Source organism: Anas acuta, chromosome 7 (assembly GCF_963932015.1).
Source record: "Anas acuta chromosome 7, bAnaAcu1.1, whole genome shotgun sequence".
Lineage (NCBI taxonomy): Eukaryota > Metazoa > Chordata > Aves > Anseriformes > Anatidae > Anas > Anas acuta.
The window spans coordinates 17,627,219-17,647,959 of record NC_088985.1 but is presented as its reverse complement, the minus strand read 5'-3'; the positions used below and the strand labels follow the sequence as shown (position 1 = coordinate 17,647,959).

Below are 20,741 nucleotides of genomic sequence, written 5' to 3'. Positions count from 1 at the left end.
CAGCTGCTCCTTCACTGAAATCTGCTTTTCTTTCTCCCCTCCTTAGCAATGTTAAAATGAGAGACTCTCCAGGTTCATGAAAAGGCAAATGCAAAAAGTAAGGTTCTTGTTCTTGTTTGATTCATCACAAGGACCACAACAGAGTTTGAAGGTACAATGCCACTAGAAACATCTGCTGTTTTTTCCACAGATACCAGGGGAGCAGTGACCAGTCTGTATCCTTACAGTTCCTGAATCAGGAAAATCCTGAGTCAAAGGCCCAGCTACATGATTTGAACTAGGCACCTGTTTAAATCTCTTGCTGACCCTGAGAAAGAAGACATTTTCCTAAAGGACCATTACAGGCTATGACCTGCAAGATTCGTATTACTTTCACCTGCCATATTGTGCACTTTGTTTCAACTGAGTTGCCTGAAAGATACACTCAAATCCAATGGCATGAAACTTCATAAATGCTGCATCCTAGGGGAAAAGACAGAGGAAGAACACCAAAAGCAATAGTAACAAGCTATACTCACTTCAGCGTCTGCGCTTTAAAGTCAAACTTGGCTCTAGCAGGTCTCATCTAGAGATAAAAAAAGATAATAATTAGCACATTAAGATAATAATTAGGTTTTCCATCCTCTTCTAAGGAAAAACAACCCAAACTCTTCTATAGCTACCATTAGTCTAGGGAAGGATGTTGAATGCAGGTATTTTGCTACAAGCTGGTGTGCAACTGGTATGACAGTCCATATATGCTGGATGGGTCTCCCTTACCAAGACAAAAAGTGGTATAACACTTTTGGTATAACCATAATTAATGCTCTAAAGAAAATGGATTTAACAGCAGTAAACGTTTAAATTTTCTTGCTAACCCGGGTTAGCAAGAGCTGCTCCAGTAACTACAGTTACCGGGACTCGAAAAAAATTCCCCTCAGTGTCTGAATCAGAAAGCAAAATTAACCAGCTGGGGAAAAAAAATAAAAAAATTATGGATTGGTAGCAAAGAGACGAAGGTGAGGAGGAAGTATGAATAAATCAAGCCTGTACATAAAAAACATCTTCAGTGGCTAAAAAGCCAAAGAGGACATGTTGACAGCAGGCCTGGGCTTCAAAACATGATTTAGCTGGTTGTTTTTCTAATAGCTACTGAATACTCAGACAATTTAAAAGTCATTTTGGTAATGAAGCATAAAATAAGAAGTAGATGCATTTATATGGCACAACTGCATTTGAAGCTATGTAAACAAGGGGCAGACAAATGTACTCCATCCACATGGTGACCACCTCACCCACTGCCACTGTGCTGCACCTCTGGGGAAACACAGGAGCTGTAAATTGCCACAGCAGCAATCTGTAAGGCAGGAGATAGCATGTGGCCAGCACACCTGGCCTAGCATCCAGGGAGAGTCTAGGGAGAACTGCCTCGGGCTCATGAAAAAAAAATAAAATACATCTATCTCCTCCTTTGTCTCTTTCTGAAAGGCTAACCAGGTTGTACTCAGTGGAACATGCTGAGACCATTTTTTTTTCCATTTTTTTCCCAAGGACATTAAGCATCTTTAGATAGGAGAAGAAACAATCTATTTTTTATTTTTTTTAAAAAACAACAACAACTATGAAACAGTCGCATGGCCAGAATCAACAAGACATGAAGTTTCTAAGCATAAGGCACAGACAAGAAGGCGATGTAGCAATATGATGCAAAGGATGTAGAATGCCTTTGATTTACTACAAGTAGCTGATATTTAAAGGCATGCATCACAGGTGTGCACCAGCAATTCTCAGCAGGCATGCTTTAACATATGCAGCTTGGTATAGAGGTATCTATTAAATTACCAGGCACAAGAGTCAAAGCAGTTCTAAATGAAGCCAGAATGGGAAAGGGGAAAAGGGATAAAAAAAACAAACGACATTCTCTGAAGAGCTAATGTTGGCCTACAGCACAACATTGTGAGAGGCAAATATTGCTTTGGGTCAAGCAGCAGACTGAGGTAACTAAAACAGACCTCTGACCCAGATTTCCTCTTTGCTGTATCGTCTACATTTAGGAGGTCCCCAAATCGTTCATTAGTGATAAACTGATGGTGCGTTGGAATAACCCCTGTGTGCCTTCTAGCTGCAATATCAGCTTCTTCTTGCTCACGTTTAAGCCGTCTCTGGTCCTCTAAAAGTTTCTGCCATAAAATTGCATAAAATGGGCAGTAAATTATCTAGTTAAGGCCATTTGAAAGCTGCCACAAATGTGACTTAAATAAAATTCCTCAGGTCCCAGCAAAAAGCTGGAACTTTACAGTTCAACATAAAACACTGATTCTACTAACTACACAATACCCTTTGGTTTAGCAAGCACAAAAGTACATTCCCTTTATCACATAACAGCAATCCAGCTCATACAGTGGATCTGATCCAACACTGATGGAAGTCAATGAGGTTTTCTAAGTTTTGGCCAGGTCTTGGGAACTTCTAAGAAAATTGTAAGCTTGCTGATAATGCAGGGGGCTGATGCAACACCCCCTCCAACCAATAAGGAGTTTCTCTCGACTTCCAAGAGACCTGAATCAGATCCACAGGTAAGTTGAGGCACCAAACCCCTCTGAGCTTTGAAAGGAGCTTGGGAGAGTGCCTAACCCACCTTCAGGTATCAGATTCTTCCATACTTCCTTTTGGGTTCATGTAACACACTTCATAAAATAAACAAACCCCACAGAAATATTTTGGACTTCTTTAGGCTCTGGCACATTAATGGAAATGAGAATTCTCGAGAACCATGCAGAAGGGTTCTTGCATGTTTTGGGGCTGACTGTAGGCTGAAGAGTTATGTTCTTTGGTAACTCATTTGGCAGTTGAAGTTGATGACCTTTGTAGGTCCCTTCCAACTGAATGATTTTATAATTTGAAGCCAGCATGTCTCAGTGAACTCAGAGTTTTGCTCTTACATGAGCTTTCTTGCTGGCTTTTGGCAGTGGGGGGATTACTGTTTCATGGGAGAAGAAAGCTAAAGGTATATTTTTCACATTGGAATTAAGAACAGATTTTACACACATTTCAAAACCCACACAAACATAATTTGAACTCAGAAAGGTAACATGATTCTTCAGTAAAATTGTTACTTGGTTTTATTTTTATTTATTAAACAAGCTCCCTAGAACGCAATCACTTTATAATTTCTTTAACCCAACTTGAATACAGTCAGTGCTGAACATCCTTTGTTGCTCTCTTAGTATTTCAGCTTGTCCATACATCACCTAGCCATTTCAAAAAGGGCAGATACATTCTGTTGACAATTTGAGATGTCAAAGAATTCTAATCTGCATTGGGGAAAAGCTTCACACTTCCTGGTGGCTTGATACGCCTTACATTTGTTATTCAAAACCTGAGGACTCTTGCATGAAAATAAACCCTTTCTGACCAGCTTGATTAATACTGACTCAGGTGGCTTTCGTGAAGAACAATAAAAATATAATTCACTTGTAGAAATACCATTTCAGCTTTATCTGCAAGTACCGAGGTGTTATACCGCATCTCACATACCTCTCCAGTCTTTATACATTTTTAAAGCCCCCACATATTGTTTTGTGCAATTGATAAGAACTATCAGGTTCCTTTTGAATAAAAGCTAAACTGGACTACACATTATACAGTAAATTAGTGGCAAAAGTAGTGTTAAAAATAAAATATACTGGGTCTACCTTTTTGCTATAACTTCCAATATACGTATCAATGCACATATAAGTTGTCCTTCTAAAAGAATTACTGCTTTATTTCTTGCATGTAGAGCTGCCGCAACTGTTACTAGGCCATAAAAGAAGGCATTATTACCTCTTTATCATCATAGCGTCTGCGGAGAATTTCTTCAGGAGTTTCCATGTAATCAAATGGTGCAAAATGCCTTGGTGATTCTGAATCTACTTCGAAACAACATAAGGAAGTTAAAATACAGATGGATTTATCTAGCATAACCAGAAAGGAAAAAAATAAATATATTTTAAAAATTTGCTTCCATTACAACGGTAAGGATTCTCAATTGTCATTTACCAAATTGCCAATCAGATGTTGATAATTTAACCATTTTCATTTTTTTCCCTTTTGGACTATACTTGTTAACAAAGATCCAAAACCAGGAAGAAAATAAAGGTACGGGAAAGAGTAAAAACACAGAAGGACTTTGTGAAGAAAAGATTTGCTGCCATCAAAATATGATTTGGCATTTTACTGCTGAGAAAAGTTTAACACACATACACACACACACACACACACACACAAACACACACACACACAACATGACCTTGAGAAACTGCTCCTTATAGCAAATCATCTGGGTTTGTTTTATACTCCCATGTCTGCAAATGATATAGGACTAGAAATAACTCATGTTGAGATTCTTGCATCCCAGGAGCTGCTTGAGACCAACTGAACACGATGTGATTAGAAAGGCAGCAGAAATCGTTTCTCAGAAGTGCAGCTGTTAATATGTCCTGAACAAAAATGCTCAGCAAGACACGCAAAGGACATTAGACATACCAGAAAAAATAAAATAAAATAAAAAATAGAGAGTCAGGGGGTGCAAAGATGGGGGGTAAAAATGCAGGGATTGTGGAATAAAAGGGGAGGAGAAAGGAAAGCAAGAAGACAGATGAAGGGACACTGGTAAAGAACACAAAAAGCCACCTCCTAGGTACGTCCCAAGTTCACTTTGCGGGTTGTTGTTTGTGTCCAAGCTGTGATATAGAGCATATGGGACTGGGTTCCCATTGTGTAAGGAGTCAGGAGTACCAGACCGGCCCATGGAGCTATCTCGGCTAGATCCCCTGGTGGGGAAATAGCTAAGCCTCTCCACAATGTCAAAGGAAGACAGGCGCCTGGGAGCCAGCGGCCTGCTTCTGGAGCACAGTCTGTGCTGGGAGTGGTGACTCTCATCTCCTGTGCTCCCCTGCAGCTGTATGGGGTCATCCGGGCTGTCGGGCCTGGGCATTGCTTGGGTTTCCAGGCAGCCTGGGGGTGGAGTCCTGCTGGACTTGTGTTGGAAGGGTTTTTTCAATCGGAAGGGGAGTGGGCTCATCAGGTAGACATTTCTGGGGAGTGTGTGTCTGTCCCCAAAGATATCCCCTTTGGAATCAGGGTTCCTGGAGGCCTGCTGCTGCTCATGCCTTCGGATGGTAGTGAACCTGGTGTAGGAAGCTGGGCATGTGCCTTTGCACCTGTTGATTTTATGCTTCTGAGGTCCGTTGAGGTTGCTGCTGCTGCCACCACTGTCATTGGATGCGTTTGAGAGGAGATCTATCTCATCTGTGCATACTGAAAGTGTGTCCATAGGGATGGCATCACTGACATCTGAAGCTGTGTCCTCCACATTGCTGCAGGAGCGGGAGGATTTGTCTGCCAAGCTGGTGGCATCCTTCTCTTCTCGGTGTGTTTTTGGCAAATCCAGAAGAAACTCTGCGGAGTAGGCAGAACTCAGACAAGTTTTAGATTGGAGAGAAGTGGTGAACTTGCTTGGTCCGGTAGAAAAATCAAGCGCGGGCATTGATCGGGATCTCTGGATCAGCTGCTCAAAGGCACTGATACGGGAGGAAACGGTGTGTTTGGGGATCTGCTCTGAATCCTCTCGACTAAGGCTGTGCTCCATCCTGTCCTTTGCTTCATTCTCAAACTGAGACGCGATGTCTCTCACGCTGCAGGAAGAGACTGTGCTCAAATTGATCCTGGACCGGTTGATCTGGTGCATGTCTTTATACAGCATTGTGAACTCCATCCCGCTCTTCCTGGAGGCAGGGAACAGGTAGCCTTTCCTAGAGTTGGTGCCATACTCCTGTAGGCTCATGGTACTGCCAGATTTGATGGCATACTCCTGCTTCGACTTCATCAACATGTCTTCTATGCTTTCCCCTATGTCTACCATAAAAGCTTTTTTATTATCAAACAAGGCAATGGAGCTACGAAGGTTTTCGCAGCTTTGAGCTTTCTCATGAGATAGCAAGATACCCTTCTTGTCCTGCACAAGAGCAGCTGGAGCTGCTAGTTTGGGTTTGAATTTGGAAGGGAGGATTTCAGTAATGCAGGCTTTTGCAGCTGATAAGGGCTTCTTATTTTTACATGAGTGACCTAACATACCGGTATGACTAGCGTTAAAGGTTCGGCTATTAACTGAAGAGGGTGCAGTCATATGAGCATTCCCACCTTTACGATCCACTGGTAAGCATGCAGAATAAAATAAATACAACCTGTTAGCTTAAGTGCTAGAAAGCTATTGAGAAAGGAGAGAGAACATGCTTGGATTTCATACAATGCACTTTAAAGAAACAAAGTTCCAAAACATAAAGAAAAGCAGGAAGACACCGCACAACAAGCTGCACTTACAGGAGTAGGTGAAGTGCTGCTAATGTTTCTAAGCTGAGAGGCTTGGCCAGAAACAGGCCTGTTGCACTTTCAAGGTACCCTCCTAAAAAGTGCTGAGCATCATCAGCTTCCAGGGGAGCTGTGGCACTATGGAAAAGGGCGGCTGAACTCTGGGCAGGATCAGGGTGTCAGCACGAATGCAGAGGCACTAACATTGCAAAAATGGCGTAATGTACCAAGCCTGTAATCACACCTACACCATAGTGCGTCTCACCACAGTGTGTGCCACAGAGTTTATTCCTGAGAGGGAGAAGAAAATCAAGGGCTGACTGTGCAAGCACAAGCATGCCACATTAGCTGGCCTGGTCAAAGACCTGCTTGCTTAGAGATTTCCCATACCAGGAATAAGCTGAGTGTGCTTCAGACAGCATGGTGTGGCCTGTGTTTGCTTTAAAAATCAAGAAGTCAAATAAGAACATTTTTTTGACATCAGATCCAGACTGAGCTGAGCTGTGACTGCATTTTTTTAGGTCTGTTTCCAATCTGAGTTCAAATTAAACTGTCAAAATAACCATTCAGGTTCAACTGCAGTTTGGGAAACAATTACTGTTTGACCAGATTTTTTTTTGTTCATCTCCAGTTTGACTCCTTGCCCTATAGGCCGGACATAACACTGAAAAACAGCTGGAAGATGGAGACAGAGACCTTTTTGGTGTGATGCACTATTTTTAGGGAGAGCAGTTCAGAAACCCAAAGCATTCCTTCCCCTGTCCTCTCCCCATTTCAATCCATTTTTAGGTTGAAGTTGGCTCAGGGACACATTCCCCAGTATAACTCCCTGATGGGAGTCAGACTCTTCCTTGACCTAATCTTCTTGAAAGTCCACGATGGGGGGAGGAAGGGGGAGGAGAATGCAGCAGCCTCTGCTGTCTTGGTGCCTCAGAGACTGCAGGGTGTTGCTGGTTCAATGTCCTGTGCATTCTCTGTACAACCCTCGCAGGCAGGAGGCTGCGGAGCACATGGTGCTGGCTACGCCAGGGTGGCCAGGCCAGCAGCCATGGTGTGGCCTGCTGAGACCCCCCCAGCAGGAAGAGCAGGAAAGGCAGGGAAGGGCTCTAGCATGACAAGGCAGTGGGAGCAGATGGACAGCAAGGCCAGCCTGAGCAGCCTGGAAGAAGAACAGGAGGGTGTGGAATGTGGCTGAGGTGCAGGAGGGAGAGAGCTGGTTCCTGGTAAGAAGAGGAACCTGGATCAGATAAAGGGGTCATGAAAAATACTGGCCAGTGTAGTCTGAGAGATAAAAAGAGAGAAAACCAGGGATGGCAAAGAGGAAGGACAGAGGAAACCTTGACTGGCTTGAATAGGACTCTAAACCCTGCAGAGTTTGCCCCATATCACCAGACTTTTGACACTTTGTTCAGAACAAAGGTCAGGTTAGGACCCTGACCGCCTACCTTTTGTGGAAGCAGAGCTAGAAGGTCGCTTGAGACCACTCAGCCCCTGGAACGGGATATCTCCACCTTCCAGCACACTCTTGTAAATCTGTCTTTCATTCTCCAAGCCAGCAAAGTCCCCTGGTGCTGATTCTGTCTCCCTCTTCGCTGCGTGGTAGCTGGGAGAATACGTGGAGCTGGAAAACAGTTTGCAAAACAGAAAAACAGCAAAGAACGTCAGTGGGTCACTTCTGTTTGCTGAGAGCTTCATGCAATGAAAGAGAAAACCACACTTATAAACCCAAAATGGACTGTGCATGAAGAACTGATGCTGAATGAGGAGGTTATGAGTACATTGCAATAGTGCTGCAAGTATTGCACTACCACAACATTCTCCACCTGAGGGAACTCTCCCAGCCCAATCCCCCAGAAAACAGGAGGCAGGAAAGCATTCCTCCTTTATTTTACAGATGAGACAACGGGGTCACAGAGCAAATGCATGATGTCCTTGCAAACATACAGAAATTCAGTGGCTAGCTAGCAGTAGCACATACATTTTCCAGCTCTAGCCCTCTCTTCTTAAACGCCAGCCATTCCTGTCCCCTGGTTACAAAGCACAGCTGCTCAGGAATTCATCTCAACCAGTTTGGCCTCCCAGCCAACATTATAAACCAAGACTCCCAGAGCAATTTTCCAAGCCAATCAGTGAGGGACTGTGCAGAGAAGCACAAGCACTGGGCTACAGACACTACTGTTTAAACACCAGCGAAATTTCCCAGACAGGCACAATTCTGCTCAGCTTTGCCTCAAGCTTGCAGTAGAGGAAATACGAAGTCAGAGACTCTAGGTCTACCATGCAGACATACAAACAAAATGCTGGATTCTGAAGTATATGTTAAAAGTGGGCACAACTGTAATTTCTTAGGCCCTTAAATAGTGAAGAGTTATTACAAATCCCTTTCCCCTGTCCTGAAACAGAACCAGTAACCTCCCACATGATTTCTAAATTTCACTGTATTCTCTCTAAAAAAGAAAACCAAACCAAACAAAAAACAATTATTTCATGGTATGAATGTTTTTCCCAGGTGCAAAAGATTTGCTGAACAATCAGGCAGACTGTGTTTTCCTAAAAGCTGAGCTCATCCAATACCAGTCCTTGTACATGCTCAACCAGGCTCTTTGGAATAAGATGCAGTCTCACACACAAAGCTATTCTGAGGCCAAAGCATGTCTGCTAGAAAGTTAAAACAAAACCAAACAAACAAAAAAAAGTTTTTTGCCAAATCACGGAAACTTTTGAAAGCTTCTTTTCACTGTGATGTCCAGGGGTGATTCAAATTTCTGAGAGTGTGGAAATGCTTGTGGTTAAGCCTGCTTGTTGTGGCTAAATTTGTACGTGCATCTGGTTATTTTGGATGAACACTGTAGTTACAGGGTAAAGAGAAAGCTTTCAAACACATCAGAGGACTGGCTATGGGGGTGGAATTACACAATGTCTGGATCACAAAGAAGATTTTAGTTTCCGGACAAGGAAAATCAGGTCATATGCAGTCCCATCAATTATTTTCTGAAGTGAAAGGGCTTGTGAAAAACGCCACTAAAGAGAAATGGAATAATGTCACCACTTCTACCTAGGCAATGCTCAAATAGAAGCAAGGGCCTGAGCCACAACCATAGCTACAGAGCTGTTCTGTCTCGTGCATGTTACTCCAGTGCCTCTATTTGTCAGGTTCCTAAGGAAACCCTGCCAGCTGCTGCAGGGACCCATGACTGCCTTGAGGTTCCTCACCTGAGATGTGAGAGCACTTGAGCCCAGTTGTTAAAAACAAAGGGTTAAAATAATTTCACTGCTTTGGGAAAGCACGTAGGGCAGAGAGAGGAGGTACTTGGCAAAGGAGTCCCTATACTGGTTTCTTCCCCGACAGGGCCAGCCAGCTGTATTTAAGAGCTGGGGCAGTCTGCAAGAAGGTTAGAATCAGGTGAGCAGAGGGAAGAGCAACACCAAAGAGAGAAGAAAGAAAGAAAAAAAAAAAAGCAATAAACTCCAGATAGCTCTTCTTCATGTTCTCTATAAGCAGGCTAGGGAAGAATGTATGACTTCATCAGCCCTCTCTGTTTCCTCCCATTCCCACCCTACCCAGGTTGCTTCTCATCTGCCAGCACAGACGTTGGCACTCCTGAATGCTTTGCATGGTATCAGAAAGGGCACAGACAGTGCTGCCATGGGTGGAAACCTTGGCCTTTGCTAACAGATCAGTCTGTGCACAGGGGAGAGATGCCTTGCAGAACAGAATGCTGTTCTGTGTAATGAAAAGTAGAGGTAAGATGGCTTTAAAATGTATGATAACACATATACATTATGCACATGCTTATGCACAGCTTTTGGTGCATTGTGCATTATGCACAGCTTTTAGCTGAAGGGTAATTTCCTTGACTTGAGTTGTAAATATTAATTCTGTATGTACAGATGCAGCTTTCAAGGTCCAGAACAGCTCCTACAACCATCAGTAGCAACTAACATGGGCTCTATAAGATGACTTGAATGCAGGAGAGCAAAGCTGGCCTGCCTAGCAAAAACAAACAGAAGATTCACAGCTTTTGTAACACTTGGGGGACAGTCAGGATTTGAGGATTCTTACCAGTCTTTGGCAAATATAAGCTATCCTTTTATGCTAATCTCTGGGATTTCCATGTATTTTATTGTTCTCTCCCTACCAAAACAAAACTAAAAAGTCATAGGAACAATGAACAAAATTATGTCAATGGGTGTCTGGAGGAGAGAGTGCCTTTCCTAATAATCCATGCATGCAGGGGAGATTGTGTCTATGAGAAATGCGATGCACCTAGTCCAGTTACATGGACAACTCAGCATATTGCCCTCGATTTTTTTCTCTTCCTCTTTCAAAATGAACCAGTTCAATGTATAACTCATTTAGACAGAGTTCACTGTTATATTAAGTATTCAGCCAGAAAACCAGTGCCACACTGGATCTGAGAAATATTGCAACTGCAACTACCTTTCCCTTCCTGGAAACTAGAAAATTATTGTGTTTCATCAACAGCATCCTTTTTCTCTGGAATGCATAACTGGAAACTTCTAACAGGAACCAATCTGCCATACACAAGGAACTTTTTTTTTTTTTCCCCTCCAGGCAATAAAGTTGTTTGCAAATAGGCTGTGGCTTCATGCAGTTTCATAAAGACAGAGTTAAGATTCCGTTTGATTTTTTGAAAGTAGCTGCCTAGGCACAATAGCAATTCTTAACTAGACAATGCAATCACTTAAGTAATCACTTCAAAATTAATTCAAGATCAAAGAGCAGACGGAGTATCTGGATTCATCTAAAGCACACACATAATTCTCATGGGATATATGGCTGGCTATATCCATCACCAAAAAATAAAGCCAGCCCATTTCCAACACCCTAAACCCTGCCCCACATGCCCTCAGACTGTACGAGAGACATCAAAAAGCAATTTGAAAACTTACTAGGAAGAATGGTCTGTGGAAGTTTCCAGAGGAGTAACACCTGCTGTATTCTGCAAAAGTCCAAACAAAGGAATCATTGATATCCACTTATACACAAGGAGAAAGAAAAAGGCTTGCTTAAGTAATTTTCCATTTATTGCTTGAATATTAGCCTTTATGAGACATTGAAGTTTAAGTCTAAATGCAATTTAAGCTGTCAATGTCTGCAGAAAAGCGACAATTTTCCTGAGTTCCATCAGGGCAGTGACAGGTTTTTAGCACAGCCGATGCCTTTTTGCAGCGCCTATTCTTTTGTCTGCCAATGAGTCATTGTGCGTAAAGCCAAAAGCAAGAAGAGATAACCAGCTGGGCCAGGACCAGGAGACATGCTCATAATTATTTCCCCAAGCTTTTCCCCCAACCAGTCACTGCCCGCCTTTGCTTTAAAGGTACATTACATTTCCGCAGCACAATACATTCCTAAGCGTTCAGATGAATATCAAAGCACTAACAAGAAAAGCAATGTTTCAGTTCAGTTTCCTTACTTAAGAGAAGCAATGCCAGCTGCACAGGTTCAATAGCAAAAGCCAGTTCTTATCCGCTTGCTTTAAATCCATCTAACACTTCCTAGGTATGCTTATTTAAAAAATTGATGACAATTTAAAAAGAAATGCTGCACTAGGTCTCCTCTCATCTACCTGAGGATTCCTACGTAGGAAAAAAAAATAAAAATAAAAAAATAAAAAGCAAATCTTGTGTTTGGAAAAGAAGCTTTTTCAAGTCCTGGTGAAATGCTGCAGCTTAAAAAAAAAAAAAAAGCCAACAACAAAGGGAAAAAATGGCGTGTTACCAAATTAATCTGTCATTTCACGGTTCAAGTCCTGCAGACCCTCGGACCAGCAGCAGCAGCTGACCTGCCCTAGAAGGCCATGACAAGGTGCAGCGTAAGGAAAATTGTGCAAAATCTCTTGGGAATATTCAAATCTTGGGTAGGCATGCGCTCCTAGCAGGGAGCAGCAGGGTTTGTACGAAGGGAGGGTTGATGGCAACACGCTTGAAAGGCACGAGATGATGACGTGACACCAACCAAGAATTTTAATCTGATTGCTGCTGCCTATTCATGTGAAAAATAGAGAGTTTTTTTTTTTTTTGCAGACACCGAACTCAAAACCCTGAAGGGGGAAAGGGGTGGGTGGGGGTGGAGGACAGCTGAAAGGGAATGGGGGGAGAGGAAATCACTGTATCTGAAATGGATTTCAAGCCGGATTCTCAGCATCACATTCTATTATTTCTGACAGCGACACAGCAAGCCATGCAGTCAGAATGGTCAGAACCATTATTTATCCCAACCTCATTTAATAATCATCCAGCAGTGAATAGATTAGAGCAGAGAGTTTGGAAACAGGGATTGGCAGCATGAAAAGAATAGGAAATACCTTCTGTGGCTTTTTATGTGGCGCTTTATAAAGCTTCTCCATTTTTTCTAAATCTGCCTCTAACTCAGTCTGGTAGAGGTAGAGGTCTTTTTCTAGATCAGTCTGGTTAAAGAAGGAGAAGAAGAATGGGAAAATAATGCTTAGGGTTAGGGGAAACCAAAGGAATGTTAATTTTGAAAAAAAAATAAGCGAGCCTTTTTAATTGAAAAAGACAAAGATGGTATGGACAATACACAGAAATTCACTAGTAATTAATCACATTTCAATCATTACAGAGGAAATTGATTTAGGCATTTAAGATCCAAAATTAAAAGATGCACAGCAGGCCTACTAGAATCTACTTCTACAAACCATAAAGTTATAAAACCCACCTGTAAAAAAAAAAAAAGATACTGTAACAATATTCAATAGTATGTTAGTATAATTATCATTGCAAGTCAGATAGCAAAACCACCACTCTAAACTACTGTTGATTATGTTTTTGAGAATTGTTTATTAAATCAATTCACTAGCTACTTGTTAGGCTAATGAGCTGAAGCCCAATTAAAAAAAAAAAAATCACAAGCACACAAAACCCAAGCAGTGCTACGAAAGAAATAAAGAAATAAATCCACATACACACATACATACGCACTGGATGCTGTAGTACAACGTATGCGAGACACAATTACCTTTCTATCCTCTCTAGTAAGGATAGAGCAATCTCCAGGAGTATAATCCCAAATCTTTTTTGGAGGCTGATGGAAAGCAGAGGAAGGAAATGAGGAAATGAAGATAAGGAAAGACATCACAGAGAATATGGAAACTGGATTAGAACAGAGAGGGAATACAATAGGGGTTTTGCATCAACACTGAAAAGAAATTATATATATATATAAAAAAAAAACCAACAACAACAGAGAAAGAGAGAGAGAGAGGGATAAAACCACTCTAGCACAAATATCAGGAGATCATGGGAGGTAAAAGGGAGCATACATGCAAGTCAGGGAGGGGTTGTTTTCAGCAATGTTTGAGGACAGTTTTATTTTTTCAAGGTGCTCTAGGGCATTTTGGACTCTCTAGGAGGAGCCCACAGCTGGTGGTTAAAGCATTCGTAACACACACAAAAAAAAGGAAAAAAAATAATAAAAGAAAAAAAAACACAAAGCAAAACAAGGAAAAAAACACATGGTCATAAAAAGCGTTTGTTTTGCTCATTCTTCTTTTCAAAAGGAAAGGGTAAAACAAGGGCCTTTGATAAAGAAAAGGGAGGTATCTTTCCCACCCCCGGCAGACTCTGAATACATACCATGTGAACAAATGGCTGAATTTCCAGTGTTGGCATTGTGGGGCAATGAGAACGCAGAGTTGTTATTTTCTATTTTTCTATTTTGGAGGAGGGGGGTGTTTGTGGTGGTTTTTGTTTGTTTTTTTTTTTTTCATTGGAGATAGTGAAGTTTGGAAACAAGTTATTTAAAATATATTCTACAGGAAAAGGCTCCTATTTCAAAATAGGATTTTTCCTGTTTTATATACATGTAAATATATCGGGAAGGAATATTCAAAATGTAAGACCTTTGTCATATCCAAATAATGCCATGATAACCGTCTCTGATCAAACATGCACTTCACCGATAAGCTCAAACAGACTTTGTTATTACTTTGTGAAATCAAAATATGTTTACTCTGTGTTTCCAAACAAAAATAACCTTTGTTGGTTGGCAAGCTCAACTTCACCCTGTATGTATGTCCATACTGGCTTATATAACTATTTTATCAAAGCATCTCTGACAGAGAATCTCCCGGTGTCAGTCCATCAAAGGTAAGACTGAGCTACAATGCTCAGGTCTTGGTCCAAAGTCCTTCAGGTTTCTGTACAGCCTGGATCTGTAGTGTGAATTAGATCCACTTCTAAACTTGGACAGCCACCGTGGGGATTGCAAACACTGTAAATCCCTATTTCTTATCTATAAGATCAGCAGCTGCAGGTGAATAGGTAAGATGGTGCTACAAAGATTTAGGTTTGAGATGTGGAGGGTAGGAGGTAAGAAGACAGGACACAGACCCTTTTTCTCCAACCCCCTGCTTCTTTGTTAATAGAAAAGAGCTTGCTCAGTGCCATCCCAGGAGGGGCTAGGAGAAAAGTGCCCACAATCACAACAGAAGGCAACTGAGCTCTAGACTTATTGACCATCAGGTTTTTTTTGGGGGGCTTCATGGAGCTGTGAAGTCACAGTCAGGAGGAAGAAGAAAGAAACCTGTGGGAATTCAGTATCAGCAGCACCCTGGAAAATCATCCATGCTGCAGAGTGATCTCCCTGGCTGCATGTCCGTAGATCTGCCTAGAAATGCATCTGGGATGCTGGACAAGCAGAGCATTGCTTTGGCTGCCCTAGGAAGTGCACGTGCTTTCCTCAATGTAAATCCCTATTCATGGTCATTCTGGTGTGTTCGGGGAGCAATACCACAGCCTCATAAGAATCCTGTGCTTTCAGCAAGCTTTCTGCAGCACTAGTGGGGGGAAGCTTATTCAAACAGAATTTTTGAAAATCACAGGCCCTAGCAGATGTCACTTGAAATGCTCTGTGCCTAACCACGTAACAAAAATCTGGTCCTCTCATGGCTGAACTGAGCACAGTTCACAGTACTCCATAAAGAGTACTCTGCTGGCTCTGGCCACTGAGCTCAGATGGAGCTTTGCTGAATTTGTCAGGTTCAAGAGCAGCTATCTATAGAAGTCTGAGATGGCATCCTCAATTAAAGTGCCTGATGTAATGCTGAAACAGTATGTGCTGAAACACAGAGTGGAACATCCAGACACCAATCATGTCTGTTTTTCAGTAGAAATTACATTATTTCTATGATGTGAGCAGACTAGGTATCCAAATTCAGGCAGCTATATTCTGTGCAGAGGAATTTTGTCACTTTCTTGAGAAGTGTGAGCAAAGCTTCGGTTTAAAGAAAGTCTGCCCTCTGGTGTCCACGTTCAATAGCCTTTGAAGCCAGTACTGAACCCTAAAATGTTTTTGTTTTGGAAGGAAATCCCAGCAGTGCTCAAAAGTGGAGTGCACGAGCATTTGACAACTGACCTCAAGGAGAAAGGAGAAATCGCTGCTACACTTGAATAAATGTGAAAGGCTGATGCTGACCCTCTGGTGCAGTAAGAACAGATTATTAAACAGTATTTAATAATGAAATGCAGAGCATTTAATCAGGGTAGCATTTTGTGGCCTGATTCTCAAAGTCCACTACCTCTTTTTTTCTGCAGGTAGCCCTCACCACTGATGTGTTCCTCCATCAGAAAGGTCCTTTGACAAATAATTCAAATAATTAAGCTTTGCTTCATCCTTTTCCTGAGTAAGAAATCAAGGCTACGCTTTTTCATGCATAGCAACAGAGCTCCATTTGAAAAGAAAGCACACTGTTCTCAAACTCCTTTGGTTTCAAGGAATGGTCGGGGCTGCTCAAACAGACTGATGCACCCAGACAACGGGCAGCTAAGTGCATAATGAAAGGAGCAGGAAGTGGGGTTATAATCTGTTATGGATAGCTGGAAATTACTTATCTATAGCTTGCAAACCAAGGCCAGAAATAAATGAGTGATTCACTTTGAATTAAAGCTATCCCAAATATTTTTAGGAAGAGAAAGAGAATAAGAGCATTGAAAGAAGACTTTCATTAGTAAGAACGGGACGTTACTGCTACTGTTAACAATAAAAATGGAGCTTGAACTGTGGTGTAAAAAAAATTTGCCTTCTTGGTAAATATAGCTGGAAAGTGGGGAGTGTTGGTAAATGGTTTCAAAGTACTTTAAAGCAGTCACACAATAGCTGTTTTACATCAACACCAGAATGATGTTATGAACAATCACATTTTTAAATGAGTAAAACAGCTGTTCCAGGTTTAGGGCCTAGCAAGAGATGTGACAATAATTAAAAATAATAATAATAATAAAAAAAGAAGGAAAGAAAGAAAGAAAAAAGAAAAAAAATGGTAGGTTGATTTTATTGGTCACTGCAACTATCAAACTTACCGGTTTCCCAAACTCCAATTCCGAAAAGAATTTATACCAAGGTTCATTCTTTAAATCTATCTCTTCTGGGCTTATATCCCGAGTCTAAAGGAGTTGGTGACAGGGGAATGGAAGAAAGAGAAGGATAACATTATGCAAAGAATACACGGAAAGGGACTGTTAAAGATGCAGATCCCATGGTTTCCATTCTAAAATGCCGATATTTAGCCTTATAATTTAGAATTTCTATAGCACCTCTCTCACAAAAGCCACGGACTGCTTTGCAAACATCAGTTAAGCCTAATGGCATCATTGTGAGAGACATGAATATGAATGAATTCCATTTTACAGATCAGGAGACCTACACAGAGAGATTATGCAGCTTGCCCAGAGTCACAGGGAGACTCAATGGAAGAGCTGGGAGTCAACCAGTCCCTCAGTCCTACTATCAGACAATTCCACTAAGACCAAAGCTGCATGTACTTCTTGAACTTTTTAAAATCATCCTTTGGTTTAAAAAAAGGCAGTTTCAGTGAGACACAAATCAAATAGAGAAAAATACTGCATCTTTAACAGTACATGAATATGTGAGAAACCCTGTTCTATACACTGCAAACAGCATGAAAGGTGGTTTTCTAAAACAAAGGGGACACAGGTCAGACAGAGAGCATTTCTGAAATTTCTGAAGGGACACAGAGAGAGAGACATTATTACTTGTTTCTGCACAAATAAATGTTAGAGAATCAGAAAAAACTAAAATGAAGGGAAATCAGACAGGACAGAAAACAGTACAGTTGAAAAGAAAATTCCCTTTTGATCATACAAAACAAAGTCTGTCCCAATGCTTCATATGATGGGGGATTCTGATAGCCACAGCTCTGGGTGTGATTACTAGCAGATATCCACAAATCTGCAGCCTCTTCAGAAAAACAAAAAAAGATCTAGTTGCTAAACAGCATATTACTGTTGTATTTAATGAGACTGATGGAGACCACAAAGCCACTATTTCAAGATGTTTCTTTCTATTGCTTGAAATTAAAGCTCAAAAAATAACATTGGAAGTAATACAGCTATCACATTCTTCTCAACTTTGATGAGCTCTGTACAATTTTTTTCAATTATGTTGATGATGATCCTGTTCATGGCTTTTAGATTCTGATTCAACAGCTCAATTAAATACTCTATGAAGTCTGAACATGTAAACAGTGCCACTGGTGAGATCAGAATTTTTGCAAAGGCTTAAATACACAGATGCAGCAGGCCTTTTGCCACAAGGTTTAATCTTGGCTGTTTATCATGAGACAAAACTGCCACTGAAGTCAGCAGAAATCTTGCTCCAGGATGGGCTGCAGGAATGGAGTAGTCATACTATGTTCAAACCACTTCTCACTTGCTCTTTTTGTACTGGGCAGAGGCAGCTCCCATCACAATTAAGGGAGTAATCCATTGCCTACTTCAATCGGACTAGATCATGCTCCAACCAGGAGCAACTTCACTGAAGTCAATGAAGGGACACAGGTATGAAAAGAAGTTGGTTTCAGGATCTTTAAAAACTGATGGACCTTGATTGCACTTGGAGGGAAAAAAGACACAGTAATAAGAAACACCATGTCCCAGATCAGACTTGATTCTTACGTTTCTATTGATTTAAACTGCTGTATAATGCTTGTGTTTCAGCACAAAATCCATGGTATGTTTTTCAGGATCGTTCAGGATCTTTCATCTACCTACTCCATGTATAGATCAATGTCTGAGCTATTAAGGCATAGAGTCCGGTTTACATTTGGAATCCCACATGCAATTAGCACTTCCAATCAAATCCTTTAAATTAATGCCTATATCGAACAATTACATCTTTATATAACAAACCGGCTATTCACTAATAACCCCACTCAAGTGCTTACAGTATTGAACTTGTAGCCTGAAGGATACTGATTTGTGGTGATTTATGCAGGACTGGCTGAGGTTAGCACCACCTCTCTGCCTTGCCCCGTGCCAAGTCTTCCTAGTTAAGCCTGCAGAATGATGTCTCCTAGCCATCAAAACTGACGGCAAACTCACTAACTCAAACTGAAATCGGTAACACTTCACTTAGTACTCCAGGTTATGCACCTGTGTAGCTGGGGAGCCTGCTCACATTCAGTTTTGCCACCCCAGCCATGGCTGAGGAATAAAGCAGCCAAGGGCACCTCAGAAGCATCCCCTAAAGCACATTACAGGCACTCTAAAAATTACTTTTTTTGGTGTTTAAAGCTAATGGCATCAGAGGAACACATAAATTGAACCATTCTGCTTTGTTGTATAATTCCTTGAACCCTACTGCTGTGCCCTAGAAAAAGTACAACTGGCAAAACAGCTGCTGAAGAGGTCAGTGTCAAACATGGATTAAAAACTAGGGTTAGTGATCCATACTTAACACAGAAAACAACATGTCCAAAAGTAAAGAAGCCTCTCAGTCACCCTGGATCTTGCTTTATAGAGAGAGACAATGTTAAGAAGTTATGCAAAACAGTTTTCTAAACAAAATATACAGGAAATACACCACATGAGCACTGCAATGCGAACATAAGGAGTCATATTGGAATGGAACTGGACAAGCACTCAGGGAGTGTATTACATTAATGGGATCAAGGTACAGAGTAGGATAAGACAAACATTACCATCTTTTCGCTGTTCAGAACTGAGGACTTTCCTGGCTGATAGTCATAAATGCTCCTGGGCTCCGCACGGTATTTTCTAGTGTCCACCTTCTTGTCTGGAGGCTCCCAGTCAGTCCTGAGGAAAGAAAGATCAATTAACACAAAACGCTGTGGTTTCCACGGAGACAAATACTTTCTTTTGACAGACGCCTTCCCCTGTTAATCCTGGTTTAATCAGGGTACTTCTTTCATCTAGGAAAGAAACCTGCTGCAAGAGGCCCAGTTCAGATAGGGCTCTGAACATGTAGTTGTTTTTCTACAGCAGACAGAGTTTGACAGAACTCAAATACTGAAACCACTGGAACATAAGGGCTTCTTCCTTGTACTTTCAATAAACTGCCAGACTTTCACATCTTTTCTGATTGGAAATAGCTTAATAATGGACTTCAACTAAACTCAAAAGTACCAACACATCCAAGTTTTGAGCAGAACTCAGATAAAATCTCATTTTGCTAAATCCCTTCTTTTTGGTCATGTCACTGATTAACTGACTACTGTGCAGTACCTGGAACTGCTCTTGACTCTGGTGGCACTCTGAGGTCCAAGAAATGGTCTTTTCTACAGATAAGAACCCATTATCTCTGACTGACATTTGTAAAAATAGCTTGTAAATTATAGCTTGTAGAAATAGTCCATTATCTATCCAAACAACTATAATTTTGTTCTGTATACACACTGGCACAGTTCAGACAGTATCAGTCATAACACATGTAGTGTCCATATCCTATGATGTCCAGCGCCTTCCCAAAAAGTAGTATATTCAAAGCGGGGAGAATTCTGCAGGACATTAAATATTCATTGCCCACTTTTTTTCCTTCATTTGGTAAATATATTCTTTGCTGTTACAATGAGGTTTAAAATACATGGTAACAAACAAAACAAAAGATCAGAATAGAAGTAATACTGAAATATCAGAAATGACACACCTAACTAGAACCTGCTTCCAATAAAGTCCATGTGGGTGGGACTTCTCAGAGAAGAATAGTATAGAAAAGGCTCAACATAAATTCAAATGCTTTTCCTCTGCAATTATTGCTATTTGCTTGTATTCTGAGGTGCCTTTACAGTGTCACACTGAGCAGAGATCTTCCGCTGTGCTCCTGTGGTAGGTACTGTATAGACATGACATCCAGGAAACACTCCTCACCCCAGCAGGAAGCTACCTATCTAACAGAGGGTGCGATGCCTGGTAACAACCAAATACAACCACAGAGAGACTTGCAATGGGTGACTGCACTATGACAATAAAGAAGTTCATTGGTGCCTGGTAGAATAATCTGAATTGAAACTACACTTCTACCTCCCCAAAAAGTTTAACTGGACTTGTGGACCTAGATCCTCCACCCTTCACCTTTGTTCCCTTCCCATTTACAGCTTTCAGAGATTCTTCCA

At 41.3% G+C, this 20,741-nt stretch overlaps 1 protein-coding gene across 50 annotated transcripts in view; it reads right to left on the bottom strand.

Annotated features, from left to right (window-relative positions):
• The window catches only part of SORBS1 (sorbin and SH3 domain containing 1), a 236,321-nt gene that overhangs the window by 15,692 nt on the left and 199,888 nt on the right, over positions 1 to 20,741 (bottom strand). For 24 of the 50 annotated variants that reach the window (XM_068689544.1, XM_068689539.1, XM_068689541.1 and 21 more), the window contains 10 exons: positions 19,311 to 19,425; positions 16,672 to 16,755; positions 13,331 to 13,396; positions 12,660 to 12,761; positions 11,245 to 11,294; positions 7,776 to 7,951; positions 4,654 to 6,174; positions 3,805 to 3,890; positions 1,992 to 2,159; positions 519 to 565 (listed from right to left, as the gene is read on the bottom strand). In XM_068689544.1, the coding sequence (XP_068545645.1) occupies positions 519 to 565; positions 1,992 to 2,159; positions 3,805 to 3,890; positions 4,654 to 6,174; positions 7,776 to 7,951; positions 11,245 to 11,294; positions 12,660 to 12,761; positions 13,331 to 13,396; positions 16,672 to 16,755; positions 19,311 to 19,425 (2,415 nt within the window). The remainder of the gene's footprint in view (positions 1 to 518; positions 566 to 1,991; positions 2,160 to 3,804; positions 3,891 to 4,653; positions 6,175 to 7,775; positions 7,952 to 11,244; positions 11,295 to 12,659; positions 12,762 to 13,330; positions 13,397 to 16,671; positions 16,756 to 19,310; positions 19,426 to 20,741) is intronic. The other 26 variants (XM_068689562.1, XM_068689564.1, XM_068689565.1 and 23 more) reach the window with 7 other exon arrangements.